The sequence below is a fragment of the Gavialis gangeticus genome, unplaced genomic scaffold, assembly GCF_001723915.1.
Source record: "Gavialis gangeticus isolate Ggan-Ray unplaced genomic scaffold, GavGan_comp1, whole genome shotgun sequence".
NCBI lineage: Eukaryota > Metazoa > Chordata > Crocodylia > Gavialidae > Gavialis > Gavialis gangeticus.
Genome location: NW_017729031.1, coordinates 111,191,890 through 111,209,040, shown reverse-complemented (window position 1 = coordinate 111,209,040; position 17,151 = coordinate 111,191,890). Strand labels below are relative to the sequence as shown.

The window sequence follows — 17,151 nt, the reverse complement described above, 5'->3', positions numbered from 1 at the left end:
TGGGGGAGGAGGGCGGTCCTGGGGGGGCTGGCAGGGGGTGGAGTTGCTGAGATATGCCTTTTTTTTAACGCTGCCTAGACTTTAGATTGGAACTTGCATTTGTTGAGCTCCCAGCTTGCAGGATTCAGCATCTTCCTCCTGTGCATTTCACCAAAGGGAATGTGCCTCTGCTTCACCCTCCCAGAGCTCTGGGATGTCAAGGATTTGGGGGCGGCAGTGAGGGGACTGGGGCTCTTCTGTGTGAGGGTATCAATTTCTCCCTCGGTGCATTCCTTTCCTCCTTGCTCTGCACTGTTAGGGGGGTTGTGTTTATAATGACTGTGTGATGAGTCGATGAGTGAGACCTCCCTCAGCTGAACACATTGGCTTCGTAGTTGCTTACAGCCTCGAGGAAGTTTGTTCCAGCACCTGACACTCTGGCGAGGAAAGCAAGGCGGCAAGGATCCCACTCCCCTGCCCTCAACTGCTCATCGGCACAGGGGGTCATTTCTCTGTCCTCCTCTCTTTGTTGGAAAGGCTGGATTAAAACAATACCATGAATGGGACTTTTTTCAACCAGACCGTTGTAGAGCAAGGGGTTTATACCAACCGGACCCAGGATCTGGGAACTCTGATGGGCTGCTGCAATGGGACCGGGTCTCTGGTGGCAAGTGATGGGGGATCTTCAGTCCTGCTGCCTGATGAGAGGAACCTCTATATCACACGGGTGGTGCAGATTGCAGTGCTCTGTGTCCTCTCCTTGACTGTGGTGTTCGGGATCTTCTTTCTGGGCTGCAACTTGCTCATCAAGTCAGAGAGCATGATTAACTTTTTGGTGAAGGACCGCAGACCCTCCAAGGATGTGGGAGCTGCCATCATGGGGCTTTATTGAGAGGATGCTGTGAGTTTGTGGGCATGAGTACTGTATGTGATTCTGGTCAAGATGTGGAGTCCCATACATTGGGGGGGGGGGAGTTAGGGGTGTGCAGAACGTGGACTTGTTTTAATGTATGAGTGCACAAGGACAAAACAGTTCTGTGCTTTGGTGAATGCGCTGGTGAGAGGGACAGAGACACCTCCCTGGCTTTGTACAAAGCACAAAAATAAAAGCATCGTTCTAATGTTGCATGCAGAAATGTTTTTTAAGTTTTGCATGAAACTTGCAAAAAGATAAAATTGTGAAAATCTGGAGTCTTTTATGCTGTTACCTTGGATACTGCTACCTGTTTTTTAGGGCTTTTATTTTTTTTTTAAACAAACGTAACCAAACAAAAAGCGAAATGTGTTGTGTAAGAAAAATAAATAAAATGTTTGTGGGGGCAGGGAAAGCGAGGTGCTCAGTGAGTTTCCAAGCAGAGGCTGCATGCTGATGAAATGTGCCAGTCGATTTCTATTCCGGACCTCAAGCTCAGACCCTTTTGTAGACGAAGAGTTTTGTAAATGGAAAAGCATGTTCTTTATGGCTTTTTTTCCCCTGTGTGTCTGAGCTATCCTGTTTAATGAACTGGGGGCTGTTTTGTTTCACATTGTAGGGAAAGAAGCAAAAAGCAAACTAAAAAGACACAAAAGTGTGGCTCTGTTTTTGTATGCAGCAACATTTTTTTTCACTGTTACATTGTTACATCCTTGGGGTTTTTTGTAGTTTTTGAAAATTGGTGAATGTGAAAAAAAAAAAATCCTGTTTTTGAATGATTTTGGTGTCGTCTTCATTTTCTTTCCCCCGTGTGCAGGATGCTGGTGTTTCAATTACCACTCCAGAGGTTAAAGACAGTCATCTGACCTTGCAGTTTAACTTGCATTAAAAAAAATACAGTACCTAACTTGCGAGGAGGTTATGGGTCCTATTAGCTAATACATTAGTTAGGAACTGCATTCACAGGACTTCCTTAAAGTGCTGCCAAGCTCTGAGGCATTAAGATTCAACAAAAGCATCTTGCAAAACAGGTTTCTGCTTCTCAGTTGAAATATGCATCCTCTCAGAGCCTTGTAAACCTGTCAAAGTCTGACTGTGTGAGTGAAATGTAGGAGATGAAATGAGGACCGTTCCTGACCTTTCCTCTTCAGTGGAATGCTACCTCTGCGAGTCGGTGTAGGATGGAAATGATACTTCTCCTTTTTTGCAACCTACATAGTGTAGCGTGGGGTAAATTTAGGCTCCTCATTCCACCAGCATAAATCCAGACTGACTTCACTCTGGATTAGTCAATGAGTACACGAGACCAGAGCCTGGTTTGTAATGGAAGTCTCATGTCTGCTTACCCCAGCAGTCGGCAACCTATGACCCAGACGCTGGATTTGGCCTGTAGAGAGATTGGATCTGGCCCACAGTGGTCGGGCAGCGGCGGTAGAAAATTGATGGCATGCGGTGGCAGGGGAACTTTCTTTGCCTTGAATTGTGCATTCCTCTGCCATGTGCCACCAATCCGCTCTGCAGCATCCAAGTCATCTGCTGCCACTGGAGTGCTTCCTGCTTTGGTCCTGTGGTCTACTCTCTCACCCTGCTTACCCCAGAAGAATTTGGTGCTCACCATTGCCATTGGCAATAGGAATTGGTAGCACTAGGGGGCGACGGTAAACAGAGACTGCGGTAGAGGCATGTGACAGCAGCCCTTGGCACAGATCAGACAGGGATGGGGCTCTGCGGAGACGGGTGCTAGTGACCCACTAGTCTTAAAAATTGCCAACCTCTGGCCTAGGTCATCTCCTCCAAGAATTCCATATAACTATAAACCCTGACTAACCTGGTCTTGCCCTTCCTTTTAAACAGTTGGATACAAGTTAACAATGTCAAAGAAACCAGGCTTCAGCCTCTGAGGATCTGAAACCTCTTCCATCCCAATGGGACTACAGAACAAGTAGGGGCCAGACTGTATTGCCTCACACTGACCCACATGCCCTGGGTAGCTTTTCTCATCTGAGAGCATTTTATGCTTCCTTGGCACAGGTACAAGTGGCTGCATGAGGTACAGAGAAAGGGAACACAGCTCCCTACACACTGTACTTTAAGGATTTATCCTTTTCTCTCAGTGAAGTTAGTGGACAAACCCCCATTTGCCTCAACTTCCACTGAGTTTGGCTCCTGTCAGGATAAGGCCCCGAGAGAGGTGATACCAGTTCTGCAAATGTGTAGGCACATGCATCATTTCACTACCACAACTATATATTCCTGACAGAGAAGTGAAGCACATGTGTTTTTGTGTATAACTGTTTGCAAGACTAGGTCCTGAGGCTGAAACCCAGTTTCCATTTTAAGTTAGAGCTTGGCTCCTCTTTCAAATCCATAAATCAGTCTCAAGCCTGGTAGCTAAGACCTGGTGGCAAGGTAGAACTGACCCATACTTGCAGTGCTGGGAACACCCAGGCGAATCCTGAATTACTTTTGCAGTTCCAGACAAAGCACCTAAATCCCCTTAACTCTGACCCATAGTGATAGTCTAAGAAAACCAGGTCAGGTTACCTCAGCCATCACAACCTGCTCATTCTGTAGTGGCTGAAGGAGCTAAAATATCTCCTCTTAGCCCTGTATGGAGCATACTTTTTAAAGGTTATACAAAACAGGCACACAATCATTTTGCAAATCCCTGATTAAACCAGCAGTACACCGAAAGCTAGCATTTTCTGTTCTGTGGAAGGGCTTGTTTCTGGGAATGCTAAGGATGCTTGACACCTCTTAGCACTTGCCCTAAGTTTCCATGTCATTGGCCAATTTTATCTCCATGTCATTAGATGCCCACATCCTGGGGATAGAGTACTTACAGTAATGGAGTGAAGGCCCCTGAGGTGGCTGGTTATCACATGTTGGAGCCATGGTCATGATACAATGGATGCCCCCATGATGCATGCTTCCTGTCCTCTTCAACACTGCAGAGTTAAGGTATCCTATGAAACATGACTTTGAGTGCCCTCTAGCATGTGAGAGGGTCTTTCTTTTGACTGCTGTACTGGAAAGGTAACAGAAGCCATGGGCCTGTGTCTGGACTGCCACGTCACCCTCACAGGGTCTTATCTGTGCAGCTGTGGTTACATATTTTTTTAATTTCTGTTACAGCCATTCACAAAGGTTTCTGTCAAGATTAGGCCTGGTGTGCTGGTGAAAGACTGAGTCTGACCAGAAGAGCTGACAAAGCTTTCTGACAAGGAGGGAACTCATCACAACGGCAGTTGCCTTGGACTGTGCCAGAGATGCCCATGGCAGTTCAATCCAGCTGGAGAAGATGAGCCTGATCGGATCTGTTGAGCTCTGGCCTTGGCCTGCTGCCCTGCTGCCTGGAAGAGACCATGGTCAGTCACCTCTCTGGAGGGCAGACCCGATCCTGCTTGCATGTTTGGTATTTTGCTTTAGCACAGCACCATTGGGCTCAAACTCACCTTCCTTAACACAGGTCCAGGGGGTCTGTGACAAGAACAGCAAAGGTGGTTTTATGTCACCTTTCTGCCTGCCCTTGTTGAGAGGACAGGGAACAACGACACTAACTTGCATCTGGTTCCTAGACCCTGAGCAGCCATTCTGGGGAACCCATTGCTCTTGCCACGCTGCCTCCCTTTGTGACTACTCCAACACACCCTGTTCAGGGGGGAGATGAACAGCAGGTGGTAGACCTCAGCGAAGGATCCCTCACGCTGGGGGGATCCTCTGACAGCTGGCAAAAATGCCAGAAGGTTGCCACAAAGCAGCTGCACCATGGCTCAGAAGCAGGGCCCTGGCTCTAGTGGAGTCATACCTTCAAGACAGGAAGAATGTGGCACAACAAGGGTAGAGCAGCCATCAGATGCAGCCTGATCAGACAGCAGCACTGTGCCTAGTTGGCTGAGGTGCAGAGGATGACATGATCACTACAGTACCCATGCTGCAGAATCAGACCTAAGAGCTTAGGTGGGATCGCTGTGGATTTACATCCCAGGCTGTCAGACTCAGGATTGGAGGCTGTCTGAGGATCCACTGCAACAGCTGGGGGAAGGAGAGATGTGCTATATAGGGAGTGCCATACAGCTATACAGCTCTCTGAAGTAGAGTCCTGCTGAGCTGTGTTTGCTTGGGAAGCAGGCAGCGGGGCCTGTCTGAAGAGTCATGTCACAGCCACTTCTGGCAGCTTTCAAGAACAATATCAATGTAAAGCAATTAGACCATGTGGCTTTGCCTGCAGGTACACACAATAGTAATAGTTACATTAATATGGTTCTTGGGTAGATGAGTGCTGGCAATAAGACAAACACATTAGTGGAGGCAAACAACCTACCTGCTTTTAACAAGGAGCTGGGGCAGTGGATGAATAGGATTCTATGCCATGGTGCCTGCAATAGCAGAGGCCTTGGTGATCTGGGCAGGCAGGTAAAAGCCATGGCAAATGAAATCAGCACAAAAATAACCATTAGCAGCAGTATAATAGCAATACCCAGGGACCTCCATTTAGATCAGACCTTACTATGCTAGATGCTGTACATGGCAACTTCCAAGAAATGGCCCCAGCCTCAAGGATTAAGAGACAGCCTCTAATTAAATAGACAAGACATTGTTCCTATTTACAGGGAGATCCATTTGGGTAAATGGGAATTTTGCCATTGACACCAGCAAGGCAAAGATTTCATTCATTCCAGAAGATGACTTCATCAGCACCACATAGGGATCTGGGACAGAGCACAGGCTTGAGCCCATATTTTCTGGCTCTCAGTGTCTCAGCTGTGATTGCCACCTTCTTCTCAGATTTAGTAATAAACACATTTCCTTGAGGGTCAATAATCTGTCTGTCTTGTTGGCTGTTCACCATTGCTCCCAGTGAAGTCAAGAGGAGTTTGCCATCAACAGGACTTGGCCTGAGTCCTTTAAGTGGTGTAGCAGCCTCTCTTCCTTTGGCCTACAAACCCCTTGATTGGTAACTATATTAGGAAACTCTTGGATATATTAAATATCATGGGGATACAGGAGGTCATGCCCAGACTACACGCAAGCACAGGGAATAGTTCAAAATTCCAGCTAGTCGATACTCCTCATGGCTGATGGCATTTGTGTGAAAACTCTTGGCTTTTTAGAATCATACAGCCTGATCCTGCTAAGTACTGAAGCCCAAGAGCTTAACATCTGGCGTAGTAGGACCCTAATGGTCCCTCTATGAAGCTGTAAGGTTTTAGCAGGCCTCAGAGCTTTCCACTGTTGGCAAGCTAAGTCCCAGGGAAGGAGGACCATTCTTTTTGGCATTTTTTTCTCTGTAAGTCCCCAGTCCTTCTGCACAAAAATAGAGAACTCATACCCAGACTGCTCAGGGATTATCAAATCCAGGGCTTTATTAGAGCCCACCTGCATCAGGAAAACCTTCGCACTGGGTATTCCTACACCTGTGCTTTAATGTAGGCTATTTTACTGTGCATTAGTGTCATGTAAAAACTCGTGATATTACACTAATATGCAGTAACATAGTCTACTGCACATTATGCGTTAATAAAAAAGTGTGCAACTGCACTACTGTGTATTAGCACAGCCTAATGCACATTAATTTAGTACCCCAGGGTGCCTATACATGAGCAGCAAGGCTTCTGCGACATGCTGGAATTCCAGCATCTCAGAGAAGACTCAATTTATCAAGTCTGCTGGAGCATGGCAATTGCTGCACTCCAGCAGCCTCCTGTGTTTCATGTATCAGCATCCCCGCACTTAAAAACTAAAGATTGTCAAATGAGCTTTAGTTCAAGCGCTCCCACCACCATTTTTAAATGTGGGGACGCTGATACATGAGATGCAGTGGCTCTTCAATTAGAGCAGCTCTCCTTGTGTACTGATACAATGGTATCAGTGCACAAGGACACCCACATCAGCTGTCTTGGCTCCTCATGCAGCCCACAGAGAGCCTTGTATACATGCACTCTTTCTCACTGAGTCCCTTGCAGACCCTCTACTCCCTGGGGCTGATGTTGGGGCTTTAAAGCAGTCTTTTTGGGGCTCTTGGCTCCTCTATGGCTGCAAAAGCCTCCTCATTCAATCTGCATCACCCCTTCTGAAAACATTTCCCCATACAGGCAGTAAAGTCCCTTGAAAATGTACATCTCTGAGTCAAGTGGTTCCATGGTCAGCAAAGACACTATTTCCCACCTCCTTCATCACTTGCTTAAATTGCGGCAGACACCTGTAGCCTCCTGGGACAACAAGCTGCAGTGTGGCTGGGCTCTCTGTTGTGAGACTCAGAATGTGACCACTGGCTCCATCATAGAAAAGCAGGACTGGAAAGGACCTCCATAGGTCATCTAAGCCAAATCATTATTAGATCCATGAAAACTAGTGCATCCCTACCCAAAAGCATGACAGACCTGATGGACAGGCTGATCAGTCAGGCAATGGCATAGTGATGACTTCTACATACTTTTGTTTGAACAGCAGTAATACCTAGGAGGCCCAATCGTGGACAAGGAGCCCACTTTACTGAACAAAATAAAAAAGGACAGAGAGCTTGAAGTCACTGTAGAGCGTTCTCTATAAATATTGGCTCAATGTGCAGCAGTGACCAAAGAAGCTTATAAAACAATAGGTATCATGAAAAAAAGAATTGAAAACAAATTGGAAACCATCATAATTCAATGGCATAAACCTATGACATGCCCACATCTTAAATATTGTGTGCAGTTTTGGTCTCCACATCTTGAAAAATAAGAAGTGGAACTAGAAAAGGTACTGAGAATGGGAACAAAGGTGATCAGGGGTATAGAGCAGCTGTCATCCCAGGAGACACTGAAAAGGCTAGGACTCTTCAGTTTGGAAAGGACAAGGCCAAGGGGGAATATAATAGAAGTCTGTAAAATCATGCAAGGTGTGGACAAAGTGAATAGGGAACAAATTCCAGAATACAAGAACTAGGGGGCACCTGCTGAAATGATCAGGAAGTTGATTTAGAATAAACAAGAGGAAGTACATTTTTACATAACTTGCTGCCACAGGAAGTTGTAGAGGCAAATAGTATAACTGGGAACAAAATGGGATTAGACACATTCATGGATGACAGGTCTGTTTGGAGCTATTAAATGGAACATTCAGGGATATATCCTTTGACATCCCTAAACCAATGATGGTTGACACCAGGTAAAGTACGACGAGAGATGAGTTACTCCACACATACTCCATTCATACCTTCTTTGGCAATCCCTCACAGTTGAGGATGATTGTCTTCCATAACTGTTTTACCGGTGTGGCTGAAGATGGCTGATGAGGCCTATCTGAGATTGACAGTCTCTACTGCAGCTCACACGTGTTTCCCTGTGGGGTAGGTGGCATTGGATTCCTGGTTTGGGCTGCAACACACTATTTCTGCTGCTCCTGCTTTTCCATCTCTTGTTGTTGTCATGAGGTTTCAGAGTACTTAGATCCCTTCAGCAGATGACTCTTCCATTTGGGGAAGTCCTGGGTGATGATCTCCTTTAAAATGTTGCATTATTTAAAGCTGGCCTTAAGGCGTCCTTGAAGCACTTTCTCTGTCCTCCTCTTGAGTGTATACTTTGGCTGGGCTGGGAGAATAAAACTTGCTTCAGGAGTCTGGAGGGACATCCAGATGACATGGCTGGCCCTGCAAAGTTGGTACTGGATGATCATCACCTCAATACTCGTGGTGCTTGCTTGCAAGAGGATACTAATGTTGGTGTATCTGTCTTCCCACTGGATTTGGAGGATCTTCCACAGGCAGTCTTGATGGTAATTCTCCAAAACTTTAGATGTCTCCTGTATATTGTCCATATGAGTTACGTACAGCAAGGTGGGTATCATGACTGCTTGATAAACCATTCATATACTTTCCCTCTGAAGCATCTACAACTTCTCAACATTGGAGATGGGATACCAGGATAGATAGACCATTGGTCTGACCCACTATGGCACTTGTATGGAACAGCATGGTTCCTGTCCCACAGTACATAAAATCTTAGTCAGTAACAGATGGATACCTTACAGACATAGGAAAGTAGGAGACAATAAAACTGGAATGGTCGGTATGATGGGCATTGTTCTCAGCAGTATAACCACTGCCAGGCTTTTGTTGCCAGATTGGCATTGAAGCTGCTGGACTAGAGCACCCATTCCTGGACCCCATGCAAGGAGGACTGGGCCAGCAATGGATAGCACTCGCCAGTGCCAACTGGGGATAAAGCCCTGCCACCGCAGAACTGTAATGCTATAACAGCCCAAAGGCAAGGTCAGTAGGTGTCAGGGCTGGGGTGGGGTGAGTCCAAATAGTGGGTTGGGCAGAGGTCCAGGAACAGGACTTGTTAGGACAGAGGCATGGGCAGTCCAAACATAGGATACCACCCAGGAACATACACTGAAAACAGGAGCCAAAGTGCCAGTAGCCAGAAGGCAGCAAGTAGCATACTAGACAAGTGTCAGGAGCCTGCAGCCGTGACCAGGAGGAGAAGCACTGGATAGCAGGCAAGCAGGTAGGCACTGGGAGCCAGGGCTAGTGCTATGCAAGATTCAGGAGCTGTTAGCCATAAAAGGGCCTTGTGCAGCCAGAAGGTACCTCCTTGGTACTTACATGGTAGGGTACTGCAGGGGGCAAGCCACTTAGTGGGCAGTCTGCTGGACCTTACCTGGAGCTGAATAGCTCACCAAGGGTCCTGGTGCCATGAGGACTGGTCTCCACACCAGTTGGGGAGATGTACCTTAAAGGCATTAGGGACCTCTGACACCTTCAGTGGTAGGTTGTTTTGCTGGGTCCCCGGGCAAAAATCATACTAAACACCTGTTCAACTGCTGTCCACCCCACTCAGTCCCCATGGACTCTCAGCATTCCCATGAGTCTTGCCCTGCACCAGTTAGGGCCCATGCTCTGATGATGGACTCTGTTGTATGCTGGGCATACAGGGAAGGGAATGGGACAGGGAGATGTGATCACAATGTTTCAGGGGTGAAGGCGGTTTGCTTGATGGTTGCATTCTTGCCTTTCCCTGGTCCTTGAACACTGGTGCCCCGTGAGGCTGCATGGCATGTATCCCACGCTCCTGCCCCTTATGGGGCCATTGGGGTTGCATGCAGCGGAGTTTAGACACAGAGCCAGACAAAGGTCTGTTCAGCATGAGCGAGGTTTGCAATGAAAGATTAATGACCCCTTTTAGAGGGAGTTTATTTTGGGAAAGGCAGGCCGGCAGCGGCTGGCTTCCGGTGCTACATAGGGAAGGGAGCAGAGCAGGGGCTCAAAACTCTGAAAATCAGGCTCAGGGTCCAAGTCAAGGCTGTCCTGGTGCAAAGGGCTTGTAGCATGGGTATATACTTTTGTTTGAAGTATATACCTCCCTTCTTCCCCACCCCTGAGAAATAAACCCATCCCGTCAGCAAGGTCCTCTATACAGACCATGCTCCTACGAATGGGGGTGTTCCAGGACAGGGGAAGGAGCTGTGTCCCAGGCATTTTGCACCCGGGGGACTCTACAGTGACTCATTGGACTGTTCCCCATCCCACCTTCTGGCTAGGTCAGGTGTAAGCTCCTTGAGGCAGGGGTTGTCCCTGAGGAAGCCCTCAGGGAGGGTTGAGTTTGCTCTTTGGTTCAACACCTAAGAGCAGCAGCCATTTTTGGAGCAAGGTTTCACAGCTAGAAAGCATTGGAGGGTTCCTGGTTCCCCACTGCCTTGCTCTTGTGCCACGACTCCCATCTGGACTGGCTTGCCAGCACTTGAGCTTCATTCTTCTCTGGTGTTAGCTGTGACACAGGCACAGAGCAGTGAAAAGTCCAGTGTCTTTTAGCTCTGCCACTAACTTCTGAAGTAACCTTGGGCCCGTCACTTTGCCTTCTGGCACCTGATTTTTCCTTTCTGTAAATGAGGGCTCATCATCCATCACTGACCACTGCAAGGCTAACACTTTACCATGAACACTGAGATACTCATACAGAGGTTGCAAGAGAAGTGTTGTTCTAAGTTGCTGTGCACAGCTGACTAGCAGGCATGCTCCACCCTAGAGGAGGCTGCATTTCAGCAAAGGGGAAATGATGACTAGGTGAGAGCAGTATATGTTAGGATCCTCGTGGAAGAAAAACTGTGTCAAAATGAAGCCTTTCCCCCCTGTTCTGTTGGCTGACAGGTGTGTAAGCAGCTCCTCCAATGAGCATCCAGGTCAGATGTTCAGTGGGTGAAAATCCTGCTAGAAGTCGGTCAGTGGGATTACTTGAGCGGCTTCTGTTTCAAGCACAAGCCTTTTCCTCCAGCCAACTGCAGCTCTGATTTATGGAAACTGCAGGAAGTTACAGGGGCAGCTTTCCTTGATGTAGAGACAATAGAACAGGCTGCCTAATGAAGTTGTGAAATTTTCTCCCCTGGAGATTGTCAAGTCAAAGCTGTACAGGTGTCTGCCTGGGGTGGGTGAAGATCAGTGCAGGTTGCCTGTGTCCACAACATGACCCTGGAGAGCCCTTCCAACCCTGTGATTCTGTGATTCTTTGCTTTGCTTCAACCCTGTGTTTAAGAGCACCAAGGCAAATATCCCTCCCACCCTGCCCCACTATCTTGTTCAGCTTCCTGGTCAATTAGATCTCCCCTGCATGGCTGGCACTCATCAGGCTGCACTCTTGGGAAAATCTGCCCCCCAGCTCTGATGCTGAGCACCTGGAAACCCAGCCCCAGCTGTGGTGGGCTGTTTGCTTTTCTGAGCTGGAGTGGGAGAGAGGCCAGAAGATGCTTGATGCAGAAGAGAGGAAGGATTTTGCTATAACTTCCTCAATTGTCAGAAGTGCATCTGAGATGCATATTCATCCAGAGATCTCTAGGGCCACATCTGCATCTGGGTGAACACAATGCGTCTCTGGTGAGCTGTGTTGATTTGTAGTGGTTGGGGAGCTGGACAGTGCTGACTTCTGCTGGGGCTTGCCTAGGGAAGCAAACAGGATAAATTGCTTGTTTTCCTTTTGTGTAACTCCCTATTTCTCTCACCTTCAAGCCTCCCCTTTAATTTCAGCTCAGTTTTGGCTGATAGTTCCCAAGAAGTTTGCAGCTATTTTTTTAAATAGGCCAATTAATATGATTTTGTTTCTTTTAATTATTTGTAATGGGCTGGACAAGAAGTGTGCAGTGGAGGTCAGAATCCCAACTGCACATGCATATGAGGGAAAGAGCCCCTATACCAGGGAGGTGAGAGTCTGGAAGGGCAGAGGGTGGGAGGGGACACTGAGTCATAGACAGAAGGAAAGACAGAACTCAGGTCTCATTTCCCAGTATAGTAACAGGGAAGGTAATGAAGATACTACTGAAGTTCAGAACAGCAGGGCTTTGAGGACTTGCTGTATAGGTCAGATTCCCTGGGCCATCCAGTCTATACTTCCCTTATGTAAGTAACTAGAAGTTCATGCTTTAAAGAAAGAAATGCCCCCTTTATGCCACACAGCATGCCTGGGCAACTGAGAACTGCACATGGGGGGGAAAGAGAACTTCCTGATCTTGTGAGTGGTTGGGTGGGACCCAAAGCATAAGACTTGGTTCATCTCACTAGAGACCCACATGGTAAGATTTTTAATAAAATCCATAATGAATGAAAACCAGTAACTTCTTCAGGGGTTCATCCAGGACACAAGTACTCAGGACTTGACCCTAGAGGACTATAGCCTAGGGGAAATCAGGAATGGGCAAGATCAGGAAAGCAAGAGTCTAAACTAGAGTTGGGAGTCAGGGGATCAGGAGCAAGCAGGTAAGAAGGCCATGGTCTGTAAGGGAGTGAGTGATAGGCAGACATGGGCCAAGCAGGGGGTCGGAACTGGGATCCAAACCCCCATGACTAGCCAGGTCTGGAATAGGCAGCTATAGTTGTAGGGGACCTGGATGTGGGCAACTGCCTAAGGCACAACCCAGGAACCGGTTGTTAGAGAACAGGGGTCTGGAAGCACAAGGTGTTCAGCCTGGAGTTTAGAACTAGGAGCAGGCAGGAAGGAAGCAAAAAGTACAAACAAACAAGTAAGATGAAGGAAACCAGGCACAGGAAATCAACAGCCCAGGGCTAGAGAAAAGGATCTATCCTATTGAGTAAATGTGCTAGGCACTGAAAGGGCTGCTCCTTAAAATCAGATAGCTACACCCAGAAGGCAATTGGACCTGGATCCAGGTGAGGGGTAATTAGGCCCCTGGCGATCAAGCTAGCCCAGCTGGTGGCAATTTAGCTAGCCTGCTGCACTGGTCACTGACTGACTGGTGCCATTCTCAGGGGAGATGTTTCTGGCAGGATTTCTGCTATACATGCATTTTTTCCATATTTAGGAGAGGTAGAAGGGTCTAGTAGACCTGTGACTCAGGAGATCTCTATTCTATACTCTGTTTCAATAATTGGCAGCATAGGCGACTGGAAGAGGGAGCACGTTCCGCCCTCCCCACAAAGGGGCCAGTGCCCCCCCGATGGCTGACACCAATGCTGTTGGCAGGGCTGGTGGCCTCCCAACAGGGCTGCCACTGCTGCTGTCGGCAGCTTCTATGGGTGCTCGCCAGCCCCATCCCCACTGCTGACACTGTTGGTGGCTTCTGCAGGTGCCCCCCCCAGATTCAGGAGGCACCAGTCACCCATGATTGGCAATGTTATGTTGGGCTACATTTTTTCCACTTTTGGGGTGAATCTGTTCTGATGTATCCTTTGATTTGAGGTGCCCATCTAGAGACACTGAGGTCCTGATTTCTCAGCTGGAGTTTATGGATGTAAAACTATCAAAATCAGGCTCAAGCAAATCTCAGCTTGAGCACATAATAAATGATGGCCAGTTTGGATCTTTACCTCTGTCTCACACAGACCTTTATATCATTTGAGATCTCCAGAAAGAAAGAGCTAACAATGCTGTGCATTATTGTCAACTGACAAGTTGTCTATGCTCACCTGGGACCAGCTACAGAGTTCACTGAAGGCAACACCAAGACTCCTATTGACCTAGGACTGAGTAGAGGATTCTAGTTTCCATAATCCTCTCCACTGCTATTGCTATTCTGTGTCTGAAAATCTCCGCTTGTTTTACAGGGCCATGAACTAACCACATAATGCCTCTGGAGTGAGCCATCCCTGTACTCAGTCTACACCTGGGAGAAACTGAGGCATAGAGGGAAGATGCAATTTATGCAAGGATGACTAGAGAATCCCAGAAATGGACCCCAGGAATTCTGGATAGATGATCCCATATGCCCAGGAGTGGGGGGAAAAGAATCCCACACCTTCTGCCTTCCAATAAAGTCTTGGCAAAAAGGGAATGAAAGGGTTACCACAAAGATGTGAGACAAGATAGATTAAGAAGGAAAAAAAACCCAAAAATCCCAACCTGAGTCTGGCACCCAATGTACCAGCGTGCGTGCACAAAACATACACAGTATTTAATAATTCCTGCGAATTGCCATGGTAATGAAGCACAGAGTCAGGTTGTTATGGCAACTGCCTTTTTTTTTTAGGCAGGGAGGCATCACCCAGGTTGTAACCTCAATCCTGATTGAATGCATTTGCGAGTCAAAAACATAAATAAGCAGCAGCTTCCAATCTCTTGGCTGGCCTTGGGATCCCAGGATGGGATGCATCATCCCAGACTACCCAGTGCTGAAGAGCTGGGCAGCTGAGGTGCAGAGTGGCCTGCCCCATTCACTGACCCATATAAAGCTCTGGTAAATGGGCCAGGACATGGGGGTGGAAGGTGATTTGGAAATCTGAGGAAGCCTTGGTTGGCATCCTGACTTCTCCTATGTCTGCAAAGCTCATACCACATACTGCTGGGGCTATCTGCCTGGCCTCATACTGAACCTGACATTGCTTTGGAGGAGGAGGAGGGGAGTATGTGCGCAAGTTATAGATGGGAGGGAAAATAAAGCCCTAGTTCAAATAGAAACAAACCTCTTTAGCCCAGAAGGACCTGAACTGTAAAACCAGAGCCCATTGTCTGTAGACAATGTGCAGGGCTGCCGGACCTTGGTCTTTGGTGTAGTTCATCATGCAGAGCAGGCCTAGCTGCAAAGTCTGTCTCCAGCTGTGAGACATGCCAGCACTTGGATGGGGGTCTTGGATATGGACTTTTATTTCTCTCTCTCTTGCCAAGTGTTATACTTGGATTTTTTGGCTGAAGTGATATTGGCCTGGGCATTATTATTGCTGAATGTATCATGGCAGCACCCAGGGGCCCGATTCATGAGCCAGGGCATGATGGGTGCTAGGTGCTGTATTGCTATAAAAAAACAAACAAACCCCCTTCAAAAAAACAATGATCCTTGCCCCTAAGCTTTGGTCTACAATTTTCATTGCATCTGCAAATAGAGGCAAAGGCTCAGGGCCCCTGATGGCAAAAGATGATCCTGAGGGAAGTGATTCCCCTATCTGTCATACGTAGCTTTCTCCTTATGTTTAACACCACTCAATCAGGAGTGTGGACTTGGTCCTAAATGTGAGCAGCTCTGATGCCTGAAGGAGGGGGAAACATACTTATTGGATGCAGCTAATGCCCCTAGAGCCTGTAAATGAGGCAGACTGTGCAAAAACCTGCCCTTCCTTAAAATGAATGCACTAGAGCCCAGCTGCACCCTAGGCAGAGAAGTGCAGAGGGCTGGGCATGGCAAAAGGGGAATCAGCCCACTGCCTGACAATGTCAGGCATCCTCTTCTTGTGCCCCGAACCTGAAATTAGAAAGAGTCTCTCCTGACAAAAACCAATCAAGGGGACATGCACGGACACCAGCTCTTACCTCCCTGCTGCTGGACAGTGCAAGGCAGGGACAGGGGCATTCCTGAAAGGCCAACACACCAGAGCTATGAGAAGCAGAGAGCCAGCACCCACTGGCACAGAGGAATTATTAGAAGCAGTTACAGACCAGGTAAAGGGCAGCTGAAATAGGCAACATAATTATGTAAAAGAATAAGACTATTCAAAAGGAAATAGAGTTGTTATTGCCTGGGGAGCGCAGAGAAGTTTGCAGAGGGAGTAGGTTGACTGCAATTAGCCATAAAATCATAGTCTGAGTTTGGTTCATAGTTTTGGTGTCCAGTACATGGCATTTGTTCCCAGGCCACCTTGTAACATTCCCCTGAGTGCAGGAACTGGGAGGTTAGAGAGGGAGTGGCTGTTCTGTGGAAAGTGTACTTCCACTTGTGATTTGGTGTGCCCGTCATTTATCATTTCTCTGTGAGAGTTCATTCTGGAGCATAGTGTTTAGTTTTACCCACATGGTTTCCAGCAGGGCATTTGGTGTGTTGGGTGAGATATATTGCATCCTGTGATAGAGATATAGGATCCGTGGATGGTGACAGTATTCCTGCGGAGCCTGTTGCTTGTGATGAAAAAGGAGATGTGTGGTCAGGTTTTGCATCTGCCCTGTTTAACCAGGGTTGTGTTTATCGATCAGTGGGAAGTTTGCTTCTGATAATGAGGAAGATCTGAGGATGGGCATCTTTGTGGCCAAGAGGGCTGCCTATACACATGCTCAAGGGTGGGGTGTCAGAGCGTTTTAATTAGAGCCAGTTCGGGAGAGTCTCTTTAATTAAAATGCTGCAGTATCAACATGTATTAAGCCCTCCCATATTTCAAAATGGCCGTGGGAGCGCTTCAACTAAAGGTCATTGAATGAGCTCTAGTTAAAGCATCACCCAGCCATTTTTAAATGCACAGGGGCTTAATACACATGACACTGCAGCATTTTAATTAGAGAGGCTCTCTAGGACCTGCTCTAATTAAAACATCCCCCCTCCCACCCCCAAGCATATGTATAGGCAGCTGAGTTGTCTAACACCTCTCCCAACTGTAGCGTTTTTTCAAACAAAGCTATACCAAACGAACCTTTCTTTTTGCTTATTCCCTTGACCATCACAACTACCTTCCTGCCTTGCCCTATTACCAGGAAGCTCTGAATGTCTCAGCTTTACTGTTCTGTGCAATGAGGTTTCTGCCTCTTCCCCAGACAGGCTGTTCTGCACTGTTAATGTCAGGACAGGGACTGAGGGAGTGGAAATGATCTGTCCAAAGTCACACAGCAGGGCTCTGGCACAGCTGGGAATACAGCCCAAGCCTCCTGAGTCCCAGGCCAGTGCCATCCTTGCTAGAACTGCTGGAGTCATTCACAGATTTAAAAAACATAAGGGATCCAGGATGTCCCCTGGCCCCCACTAGGGATACTCAGCTGGTGCCACTGAACTTCTCTCTGCTCTTTTAATCCATACCTGTGGCAGTCCCTCCTATATCTTTGAGTCTGTCCAGCTCCCTACCCCCCCCCCCCCCCCCC

The 17,151-nt window shown here is 47.6% G+C and overlaps 1 protein-coding gene across 1 annotated transcript; it reads left to right on the top strand.

Moving 5' to 3' along the window:
* The first annotated feature begins 52 nt into the window (after positions 1-52).
* On the top strand, positions 53-1,619 carry RPRML (reprimo like). Its single transcript, XM_019523015.1, has one exon. The coding sequence runs from the start codon at positions 536-538 to the stop codon at positions 869-871; it is 336 nt and encodes a 111-aa protein (XP_019378560.1). The 5' UTR covers positions 53-535; the 3' UTR covers positions 872-1,619.
* Positions 1,620-17,151: the final 15,532 nt, after the last annotated feature.